Source organism: Vombatus ursinus, unplaced genomic scaffold (genome assembly GCF_900497805.2).
Source record: "Vombatus ursinus unplaced genomic scaffold, bare-nosed wombat genome assembly UNPS02014812.1, whole genome shotgun sequence".
NCBI lineage: Eukaryota > Metazoa > Chordata > Mammalia > Diprotodontia > Vombatidae > Vombatus > Vombatus ursinus.
The window spans coordinates 82,093,641-82,106,283 of record NW_020954590.1 but is presented as its reverse complement, the minus strand read 5'-3'; the positions used below and the strand labels follow the sequence as shown (position 1 = coordinate 82,106,283).

Sequence of the window (12,643 nt, the reverse complement as noted above, 5' to 3'; positions counted from 1 at the left end):
AAGAGAACATAAATTTGTTACTACCTTATTAAATTTACTATCTTAATAAATTGTAACAAAAAGTCAGTTCCTTATACAATCCTCTTGTTTTTCTTCATGTGTTGAAATGTTTGCTGATGATGAAATTCACAATAAAAAATTTAAAAAAAAAACAGTATAGTCCACTACACTAAGGGACCAATGTAAATTACTCATGATAATTCATAGAAACTGCTTTATTGGCATGACACATGTAAAGTGTTCGAAAAATGTGTAACATATTAGAAAAAATTTTGATGGCTCACTAACTACCTGAGCAACATGCTTTGTAATCCTAAACCTCAGTAGCTAACATAAACACAGCCCTTTTATTATTTCTCAATTTCAATCCAGGAAGGGACTTAGGAGTAATTACAATAAACTCTTTCCCGGAAAACACGAATTCAAGAAGGTCTGGTAGCATCACAGATACTGGAAGCAAAGGAGAAAATATTATCTTACTCTCGCATAAACAAAACCATAGTGCACTAGTACTAGCAATACATTTTGGTCTACACTTCAAATATATTTTGGAAGTGAAGTCACTTGAAATAATCAAGGGGATAATATCAAATCAGTAAATGAACCAAGATTTCTTTAGCACCTACTATATTCTAGGTGAGGGGATTAAAAAAAAAAAATCAAACAGTTTCAACCTTAAGCAACTTACATTCTTTCAAGGGAAAGCATCAACAAAGTCAATACAGACAAATTTGAGGTGAGGAGACAAGCACTAGCAACTGGGAGGAAAAGGAGAGGATTCTTAGGAGTTAGTGCTTCAGATGATCTTTGAAGGAAGCTAGAGAGTCTGAGGTGATTAAGATGAAAAGGCAGTGAACTGTAAGCAAGAGGACAAAAAAAAGGCATTAAGATGGAATGTCATATGTGAAGAACAGCAATAAGGCCTGATAAGGTAAGATCTTGGCATAAGCCCACATTAGAAATCTAGTCTGGAATGGTGGTGGAAAAGAGATGGGTTTTTTAAAATCATGAATTATATAGAATAAATGTGGACTTAGCTACTAAATCTGGGAACAAGAGAACAAAGGAGCACCCTTAGAGACAGAATAAAGTAAAAATTCTCAGCTGATTCTGTTTCCAAAGTTCTAAATAAAGGATGTCCCAAAATTCTTACTGTGATTTTAAGTTTAGTAGCCTTAATAGACTAAGACCTCTGGGACACTCTATTTAAGGAAACACATAATCCAAAGTTCTGCCTTTGGTTGGTGTCTAATTTTGCATATTTAACAAAGTATACTATTCACAGTCATCTCTAATATCCCCTGAAAATGGCTAGGGATACCCTTTATTGTTTCACATAGAATTCATTATCCTGAGATAACAGAGGCAGAACATATATTTTTTAGAAACTGTAAATAAATATATGGATGGTAGATTCTTAACAAACTACAAAGGAATGCCATAGCTACTTTAGGTTATATGTCAAGCCTCAGAGGTTCACAGAACACAGAATCTTAGTTTTAAAAGAAAACTCACTGAACTGACCTAGGTCATTTGGGCTATTTTTACTGTCAGCATTAAAGTCAAATGAGTTCTGATTAAAATCACTTATAACTGTCATGTATTTTTAAGAAAAAAAATCAATAAAGAAAATAGTAGTCAAGGTTTTGTCATGGGGGCAACAAGGAGTAAGTCTATTGCAATGCCCCTTAAAATATTTTACAGAATAATCCATCGGTATGAGAATTGTTAAGAAAAGTTCTGAGAGGGATGATGCAGATGAGTGACAGCAAACCTGGCCTAATTTAATTCAGTCACCTTTCCTCAACCCTGGAGTGTTCCATATGTTCCTTCTGTATAAATTTAAATATCTGTGGTATTGTTTAGAAGGAAAATAGGGATCAGGGAACTGAAAGAAAAATATGGCAAGCACTTGGGCAGATACAGGAGTTTTAAAAGTTCATGTGATGAGAAAAATTAAAAAAACCAGTGTAGTATCTACCAAAATCAACAGCATTCCTACATAGCAATAACAAAATGTAGGAGGCAATAATAGAAAGGGAATTCTACAAAAGGCATAAAATACCTGGGAATCACTTTACCCAAAGTAGACTCAATATTTATAGAGACCCAATTACAAAATGTTCCTTAGAGAAATAAAGAGCTAAAATAGATGGAGGAATATATGTGGCTCATGGCTAGGCCATATCAACATAAAAACAATGGCAGTATTACCAAATTTAAGTTATAGATTTAGTGCTAAACTAATTATACTAACAAAGGGGATACTTTAAAGAAGTAGACAAGAACAAAATTCACTTGGAGCAATAAAAAAATCTAAAGTATCAAGGGAAATAATTTTAAAATGTAACATTGAAGGTGGAAAAGCACTTTCAGACCTCAAATTATATTAAAAAACAGCAATCATTAAAATTATTTGATACTGTTTAAAAAATAAAAAAGATGAGTGGAACATACTAGGTAAGAAAAGAATCAGAAATAACTCAATAATCCAGTGTTAGATAAACACAAAATGTAAAATTACTTAGGAAAGAACTCTATTTGATATGAATTACTGGAAAAACCATTAATCAAGCAGTCTGACAGAAATTAAGGTTAGACCAACATCTTACACTATACTCCACAATAAATTCAAAATGGATGTGACTCAAATATTAAAGACTATACCTAGAGGTAGAGGTGAGAAGGAAATACATTACAAGAATGGGGGACAGTTCCAAAGGGAAAAGAGATGAGAGAAGGAATGTTGTGTGTAAGGAATAGCAAGTATGCCAGTTTGGCTGTAACTAAAGGTGAATGAAAAACAGTACAGTACAATAAACTTAGAACCATAGGCTGAAGCCTGACTACGAAGGAACTGAATATCTTTTACTTTTTTTTATATATATAGTTAGAAAGCTAGTCAAGAATGAGTTTATTAGTACATATATCTCAGTATAATACTTTCATGGATAAAGAAGTGGACCTTCTACCATTTAAGCTCTTCACAATTTGGCCTTTTCCGGTCTTTGCTATTACTTACACGTGATGTTCCAATTCCTATCTTTGTACCTTTGCGCTAGCTGTCCCCCAACACCTATCCCAGGAATGTTCTCCCACATAATATACACCTCTTAGAATTCCTGGCTTCTTTCAAGACTCAGCTCAAAGGCCACTTCCTGGAAGAGGCCTTTTCCCAGTGCCTGAGGCCTCTTGGTAGTGACTTTCCCTCAGGGTCACCCGGTGTCAATTTAGTAGGTATCTTATATACACCTATTTATGTACCTATTGTCTCCCTTATTAGAATGTAAATTCCTTGAGGGCAGGATTTCTCTCAATCTTTTATTGTTATCTCTAGCACTTAGCACAGTGGCAGTCACAAAGTAAAAACTAGGACAGAAGGCTTATTGATTGATTTACCAAAAGCTGAATAGGAGGAATAGAGTAAGTGGAACAACATTTGGAAAACTGTGCAGTACTTTAATGACCCCAGGTTATTCCCTGGGAAAATGGCCCGTCTTGTTAACCTGTAATATTCTTCCAATGATGTTGTATGAATCTGAGTCAAGGGCTACCTGAGTCTCTCGAGAGTCAAAGTTGAGAGTCATCCAAAGAACATCACAAAGGTGAGAATAAGCAGGCTGCAACATGTTACAAATGAAGACTTTCATAGGAAAAGTGGCATAAAGGATGTTAGAGAAATGTATGAGAAGAAAAGAAAGGACAGTCAAGGGGCAATATCTGAATAATCTTTGTGCTTCATTGGTATGTATAGAATATCAAGAGCCCTAGAGGAAGCTGCCAAGGATGTTGGTTGGATTCTCTGGAAAATTTATAAGAGGATATGGATAAGAGTTCTACAGGGTGCACAAAGGCATGAATAGGTTGTGATCTGCATTCTGGGAAAAAAAAAAAGGACTATATCAATGAGATCAAAGATCTTGGGTTTAGAACTAAAAATTAGCTTAGAAGTCATCTAATAAACCACAGACTTTACAGACTGGGAATCTAAAAGAGCAGAAAGGAGAAGTGCAGAGTGCAGTGCTGGTTCTTGAACTCAGAACTCTCTGATTCCTGATTCCAGATAAAGCTGTCTACTGTACTATGCTGCTTCCATTTTTCATAGCATATTTAGAAGCTGACAAATTAACAACTCAAAGTTAAATAGCACTATAATGCAATTTTATCAGATCCAAGAAATGGCACATTTCAGAAATATGGATATCTGAGTCATATATAAAAAGAATTTTATTTTTCATTTGCTCATTTTTCATCTGAATCAATAATTCTAGTTGAGAAGTGCTTCTTTTCTTAACTTTACTGTTACACACAGCTTTTCTCCAAGTGTCTTAAAACATACTACAATCATCATAAAATACTAAAAGACAGCAAGAATTAGCTCCAGTTTCTGCTTAGAGAAAATAAAATGCTAGAAAATAAAAGTTTAAGATCAATAAATAATAAGAGTCAAGAGTATAACTGAGTCCTCCTAACTTCCTTAAGAATGCAATACAAACATTATATAAGAAAAAAGCCATTACCCAAAAGTGGTCAAAGAATATGAACAAACACTTCTCAAAAGAATTGCAAAACAAAGAAAAAAAAACACATGAAAGAATGCTCCAAATCACTAATAATAAGAGAAATTAAATGAACACAAGCCTAAAGTGTCAGCTTACACCTTGCAAATTACCAACAAAAAAAGATTGACATAATTAATGTTGGATGGGGTTGTAGAAAGATAGGCACACAGGTGCATTGTTGGTAAAGCTGTATTGAATCAGTACAACCAATATGGAAAGTAATTTGGAATCATGTAAATAAATTGACTAAAATGTCAAAACACTTTTATCCATTTTATTCCATTATTAGGCTACACTCCAAAGAGACCAGTGATAGTCTCCAAATACCAAAAATATTTACAGCAGAACTTTTTGTGACAGTAGAGATGCCAATTGTTATAAAGATGACCCCAGACTCAGTTCGAAAGACTGGTGTCTCAAAGACTTTTTATTAAAGAGGTAGAAGTGTGCCATTTTGATTCTCTCGAGAAGCGGCTGCACCTCCTTGGAAGGAGAGAAATGCAAATGGTAGAAGAAGCCAGAGCAATCTTTATAGTTAGTAATTGCCTAACTCCTCCCTTCTGAATCAGGATTGGTATCAATCCTTCTGGGTTACAATCTTCCTTATATGCCCCACACCTAACATACATTATGTGCCTAGAATTGTGTTATTCCCCCCCCCCCAAAGAGAAGTTAGCCTGTCGGTGCTGATTTCTTATCTACTTATGTGGAAACTTAACTCTTTCATTTCTCAAACCCATCAATTGGGGAATGGCAAAAAAACAAACTGTGGTACATGAAAATAATGGAATATTACTATGCTCTAAGAAATAATGAATGTGGTGAATATAGAGAATCATGAACTGATAAAGTGAAAAGTAAGCATACAAGAAAACAAAATACAAAGACTACAACAATGTAAGTGAAAAAAATACAAAAAAAATCAAAAGTGAATGTTGCAAAATTATGAAGAATAAGTATGGCTTAAAAGAAGAAATAGGGGCAGCTAGGTGGTGCAGTGGGTACAGCACCAGCCCTGGAGTCAGGAGGACCTGAGTTCATATGCGGCCTCAGACACATAACACTCACTAGCTGTGTGACCCTAGGCAAGTCACTTGACCCCAAATGCCTCACCAAAAAAAAAAAAAAAAAAAAAGAATAAGAAGAAATAAAAGATATTCCTAAACCCACCCACTCTGCGGATATGAGAAATTCACAAGCATAGCACATTGCATATATTTTTAGATTTTTTCAATATATTGATCCCTTATGCTAATTTTTCCTTTTTTTGTCTTGAATACTATTTGTTCTATGGGATGGCTTTCTGGGAGGCAGAAAAATATAAGGAAAAACTATGGTGATGTTTAAAAAAAAAGACATCAATAAAAATGTATTTTAAAAAAGAATACAGCACATCAGATTTCCCTTCTTTGCATCAAGGAGGACAAATTCTAGGTTTCCACAAATTTTTCTATTTCTCTGTACCTGATAACCTAAGTTTCAGAGGATAAAAATTTCAATTCTGCATATACACAAGTTATTTAGTTGAAGGGAATTCTTGCTTTGAAAGCTCCCCTTACTTTGCCTGGGGCACGTTAAGAAGTTAAATGACTTGATAAGGGCCTAAGCCAAATTTAACTCAGGTCTTCCAGATGCAAGTCTATTCACTTGTATTTTCCTAAAATGTTTTTCAAGAGAAATAATGACAGCTAAAACCTGAGGTGCTGCATTGTGAATATAGTCCAAGAATGTTTCATAATCAGAACTATCATAAATAGTTCGATTCTATTATCTAATCAAGTATCTTGATTAAAAATACTTGGTATAATCTAAATTATTTCATCGTGCAAAGTATGGAAAAATGGGTAGAGGAAATCTACTTTATAGGCAAGGAAACTGGGCATTAAGAAATTTGTGACTATAGACAATTAAGTCAGAAGCAGAACTGGGATTTCTACAATGTTTTTTGAACAGTACTACCAAAAAACTGGTATATAGTGGCAAGTTCAACTTCTCTGAAACTCAGGCTCTACCTTCTCTTTTCACAGATTGCTACCATATGCATTCCTTGCTCCTACTATATTCAATACTTACAATACAAGGCAGTATGTGGAAGAAGCATTCCTTTCCAGGCTTAATCCATGGCTTCCTCTACCACAACCAAGATTCTTCATCCATAAGGATCTTAAATAGGGAGAGCAGGAGCTATCTACTTGTATTTGGATTCTTGTACTTAAGAGTGCTTGGCACATAGTAGGAACTTAATAAAGGCTAGCTAACTGACTGAGCATGGTGCAAATAGAAAGAAATACATTCGGAATCAATCTGAGTTCTAATCCTGGCTTTGCTATTTACTACTTATGTGACCCTGGGCAAGTCATTTAATCTCTATGAACCTGTAAAAAGATTTGGACTAGATAAATAAGGTCCATTCAAGCTCTAAATCTCTGTTCTGGGGCAGCAAGGTGCAGCAGTGGATAGAGCACCGGCCCTGAAGTCAGGAGGACCTGAGTTCAAATCTGGCCTCTGACCAAACACTTGACACTTACTAGCTGTGTGACCCTGGGCAAGTCACTTAACCCCTATTGCCTAAAAAACAACAAAACAAAAAACCTCTGTTCTTATGAAATACCATGAGTAGTGCAAATTAAGTGGAAATTAAGATTCAGGCAGCTAAGGAGGAACCGAGCTAAGGAGTTTTTTTTACTTTTTATTCAATAAGCAAGACCTGCAAGATTAAGGTGTATTGCAACTTCCCAGTGCCCTACCATAGCAGTCTACATACAGAAGGAACCTAAATGCTGAAGCCTTTGTGTAGACAGCACCTAGGACAATGCCTGCACATAATGCTTGCTAACTGCAACACCAGCAACAGTCTGGGCATGCATAATCAATAAGTATTAAGTGTCTATCTAGTGCCAGACATTATGCTAGGCTCTGCGGGATACAAAAGCTAAAATAAAACGCTCTTCACTCTCAAGGAGTTTATATTCTATCAGAGAAGAGAGCATATATACAGATAAGGGATAGGGGCTGGACCTTTGATTTCACTGGTACAAGGAATCTGCAGGTGAGAAAACTCCTTTGATCAAGGAAGACTAACACCTTTGCAACTTAGTCTTAGAAAGTTAACTGAGGGAACTGAGAAGTTAAGTGACATAGAAAGTATGTCAGAGGTGAAATCTGAACTTGTTTTTTACCACCTTACCATGCTATATACACACAAAGTAATGACAGGAAAAAGGGGAAGCACTAGAGCAGTTAGGGAAAGGTCTCATGCAGAAAAGGGCGTCCTTCGTAGAAGTTTGAAAAAAACAAGGTTAAGGTAGGGAGAGAGTTCATTTCAGGCATGAGGCACAGCTCATGCAAAGGTAAGATTGCAGAATGTTGGCTGAATTGCAGGGTGCTGGAAACGGAATAATGCACAAACAAGGTTCAAAAGGTATGTAAGGCTAGGGTTGTGAAGGGCTTTAAAAGCCACATAGAATTTAAACTGATTCTAAAGGGAACAGGTGACCACTGAAGTTTACTGATTCAGAGTGACACAATGAGACCTGCCCTTTATGAAAATCACTTGACTTTAATAGCTAAATGCTCAAGGAAAAGGAAAAGATTTTGGTGGGAATAAACAGGGTGCTTGGGGGCTGCTTTGGATAAGTTCAACTCACTTCTAACGATAGATCCCTTTCTCCAAGGGCAACCACACAGCTATCTCTCTTTACTTTCTTCATTACTTGGTTACCTAAAATGTTATTTTCAAAGACTTCTCAGGTTCCTAGTTCTCATCCCTGTCCACTAAGGCAGACTATTCTTGGTTGACAGCCTAAGCTCCGCCTCTCCCACACTCAGGTGTGCCAAAGTAAATTTGGTATGTGTTACCAAATAAAAAATCCAGGAAACTGAATTATCTAGCATACTAAACTGAAAACAATTTATTTCCCATAGCCCTTAAAAACCTGAGAATTCTACCAGTGTTTTAGTGCCTCTTGTTATTCAATTAAGTGATTTTGGTGAATTTACTATTAAGTACTGCCACATCATCAGTGCAACCATCAAGGGCAGTTGCAAGAATATGTCCAAAGTTATGCAAGAGCACCACTGAAATCAGACTCTGGTATATTAATAGTTGAAGTTGTAACACCAAGTTAACTAACACCTGAACAAGGCTGTTTTATTATTAGATTCAAAACAATACCAGAAAAAAAGTATTAAGTGAACTGATTTCGGATACAATAAATCTAACAAATCCCGACGTATAATTTTCAGAACACTTAAAGATTCTATCTGCTTCAAACGCAAGTTTGGTCTCCCATAAATTACCTTCTGGGTCAGCCCAAGAGAACCTAAGTTCTTTAAGGGCAGGAACTTTTTTCTTTGGTAGTATAGCAACAACAGCTTACATATAGCAAGGACTTAATAGTCAACAAACATATATTAAGCACCTACTATATAAAGGAAGGCAAAAAAAAAACCAAAACAAAAAACCTACTCTCTGCCTTGCAGGAGCTCAGTCTTAAGAGGAAGGTAGCATGCCAAAAACTATGTACCAACAAAATCTATACAGGATGAATTGGGGATTCTTAATGCAATAGCATTGAAATATATCGGAAAAAGTTTCCAGTAAAAGGTGAGATTTTAAATGGAACTTGAAGCCTCGGGACAAAGATAAGAAGGGAGAGAACTCAAGCCATGAGACAGCTAAGTGAAAAATGCCTAGAGTCGGAAGATGGAGTGTCTTGTCCAAGGAACAGCAAGGAGGCCAATGTCATTAGACAGCAAAGTATGGGGGTGGGGGAGTAGAGAGTAAGACCTAAGAAAACTAGAAAGGTAGGTGGTCGGTCTCTTATGAAGGGCTTTGAACACAGAGAGGATTTTCTATTTGATCCTACGGTGATAGGGTGCCACTGGAATTTTATTCAGTCTCTGAATTAGAATTGGACTTGCTTAAATAGCTAAGATACGGTATGTTTCCCAAATCCTAGTATTCCAATGTTACACATTAATAAGATTGATATGTAAAAACTTTTTAAAAAAACCTATAACTGGCTTAAATATCTAAGATATGGTGTATTTCCTAAGTCCTAGTATTCCTTTTACACATTAGTATGATTGGTATACAAAAAGCAAAAACAAAAAACTACAACTGGCAGCGGCGACCGTTTGCGGTAACTTGCCAGCAGTTAGGAAAGATCTTCAGGACCCAGTTGGACACTGGTGACCTCAAAAGGGTTTTCCAGGGTCCTAAGATCAAAACCATCGCGGCCTTAAGCAAGATGCGAGTAAAAGGCTATTCCACTCCCTTTTCCCCGAGAAAGCTCCGAAGCCTTCCCGGCCTAGGAACGGCAGTAGCAGGCCTGGACCTAATTATTAAAGTCACAGAAAATTATTTTCTTGTTAAAAAAAATACCCAAGCGGCCAACAGCCTCCGGACCGGGCCAGTCTCGGCCCCTGTACCTGTCCCTAGGCCGGGGGAGGGGCTGGCGGAGGAGGGGTGGGGGCTCCGAGCGATCCCGGCCCGGCCGGGCCCAAACCCGTGGCAGCCGCCTCGGTGGTCACACGTGGCCGCCGCGGCCTCCGCCCGGGGCCCGGTGCGCGGCTGGGCCCGGGCGGGGTGGGGGCCCGGCAGCCAGGCCGCAACAGTCGCTCGCAATGCCCACGTCACCGGCTCCAGCACTGCGGAAATGGAGCCGCGGCGGGAGGAGGGGAGAGGGCGGAGAGGCAGGAGGCGGGGGAGGGAGGCACCCGCCGCCAATCGCGCTCGGCCCCGCGGCTCGGGGGGCTCCGGGGGCCGCGGCCCACCCGTCGCCGGGCGACTCACCTGTGTCGCCGATGATGATATACTTGAAGAGATAGGCGTACGCCATGGCCGCGGCCGCTCCGTGCCCCCGGCACACGGCTCCTCCTCCGCCTCCCCCCCGAGCCGCGGCTCCTCACCCCGGCCCTGCTCAAGATCCCAGACGCCGGCGAGGCCGCCCAGAACAGGAGCCCAGTGGTGGCGACGGCGCGGAGTCCGCAGACCGAGGGAGCCGGGAAATCGCCGACACGACGCCGGCAGAGGCGAGACGTACCTCCCTACCCAGCCCAGCCCAGCCCAGCCCCCAGACCTCGACCCGGAAGAGCAGCAGCAGAGCCGGCTGCCGGAGGAACTGAGGAGGAGCGGCCTCCCCCGCCTGTTCCTCCGCACCCCCCGCCACGGAGGGCGGGGCCCTGAGCCGAGCTGAGGGAGGGAGGAAAAAGCAGAGCCCCAGCCGCGGGCGTGGGTGCGGCCGAGCCCAGACCTGGAAGAGCGGCGGGCAGAGCGGACGGGGGCGGGGGCTGGAGGAGGAGCGCCTCTTGCGCACGCGCACACCGGACTGCGCTGGCGGGACGCGCTCCGAGCTGAGTGGGCGTTCCCTACGCTGGGGCGGGGGGGGGAACGACACCAAACGTTTCTGAGGTATTTTCAAGTACGGTTGGAGGAAAAAAATGGTAACCTGGGGAACATTTGAAAAAATGTGAAAAAAATCCATCTTAATTTCGCCTGAGCACCACCTCCCTATCACTAACTGCTGACTGGTCATCCATCTGGAAGTACCTGAAGGCATGTCTCAAGCTCCACACTTTTCTATCAGCCAGTCAATCGACAAGCATTTATTAAATTATATTATTATATGTTACTATATACCAGACTGGATGCTAAGGCTGGGAATATTCAAATACAAAGCATAGAGAAAAACCAGCCTTTGCTCTCAGGGAGCTTACCTTCTAATGGGGGCAAGACAATAAATACGAGGAATCTGAAAGGGGGAGGGCGGGATGAAGATACCAACCCCGGGTGCAGGTAGCGAAGTATGGGGGTGAAGGGGGGACAGCGGGAGGAGAAAGGAACACAGAGCTGTTCTGGGTGCTCTTCTTAAATGAGAGGTCCTGGGAGGAGCTATCCAATCCGAGGGAAGGGCCACGGAGGTGGGGATATTTCCAGTGTGTGAATTCTGGGGCTGCCATGATCTTTCAGGAAAAGAGATTTCTGAAGAATAATAGATTCTGGAGTACAGACTGGTAAGAAATTAAGATATGTGAAGTGCTTTGCAAACCTTAAAGCGTCATAGAAATGCTATCTATTATTCTCTGAAATGGAATTCTTTATCTTGCCAATTTTGTTCATTTTTTTCAATTTGCATATTTCTCCTGAGGGCCACACAGTTACCCAGGTTCCTAACCTCAGAAGTATCCTTAATTGGGCCCATTCCCTCACCCTCCACATTTCATCAGTTGCCAGGTCTTATTCATTCCATCTTTCCGTTTATACCCTTCTTTCCACTGGTACAGCTCCCACACAACTCCCATTCCCAGGTCCTCTTTACTTCACAAAATTGATTTCTGCAAAAGAACGCTAAAGGCTCTCACTGCTATATATAAAAGTCAGGCTGCCCATTTAAAGCCCAACACAATCTGGGTCCTATCTGCCTTTCCAGACATTTCATCCCACTTCCTTTCTTCATTCCTAATACCTGTTCTCCAGCTGGATCTGGGCATTCCAATTTTGGTCTACCTTCTTACAGGTTGCCCTTCATGCTTGGAATGAATTCACTTCCTCTTATCTCTTAGATTCCTTGGCTTCATTCAAGACTAAATTTAAGTACCACCTTATATTTGAGCTTTTACTTACCCCTTGTATGTTCAAATAATCCCCCCTTCCTATTTACTTATATCTATATGCAATGTAATCTCCTAATTGAATAGAAATTCCTTAAGGGCAGGAAGTGTTGGGGTTTTTGTTGTTGTTGTTTTTAGTGTCAATGCCTCACATATTTGTCAAACTGGGTGGAGAGTCTTTTATAGATTTAAAATTGCTATAGGAATATGGAAATATGTTTTGTGCAACCTTGCTCACAAAGTTATCATTATTTTGAGATATTAAAGTTTAGTTCATATAAACAGTAATTGCAAATTAGAACAAGAATGTGACAACCATCCCCTCCTAGATTGATATTTTGTGATGGTAAATTAGGCCCTCTTTTGTCTCAATTTTTATCTAGCCCTTAGTCATTGAAAATGCATTGCCTCAAACAAACTGAGGCCAGGAAAAGACCTTAATTTAGAAAGGCCAAGGTTACCCACTG

At 39.9% G+C, this 12,643-nt stretch overlaps 1 protein-coding gene across 1 annotated transcript in view; it reads right to left on the bottom strand.

Annotated features, from left to right (window-relative positions):
- LOC114054147 (ras-related protein Rab-2A) overlaps positions 1-10,463 on the bottom strand; it is a 108,602-nt gene extending 98,139 nt beyond the window's left edge. The window contains exon 1 of the mRNA XM_027877290.1: positions 10,360-10,463. Coding sequence (XP_027733091.1) covers positions 10,360-10,405 — 46 coding nt within the window. The 5' untranslated portion in view covers positions 10,406-10,463. The remainder of the gene's footprint in view (positions 1-10,359) is intronic.
- Positions 10,464-12,643: the final 2,180 nt, after the last annotated feature.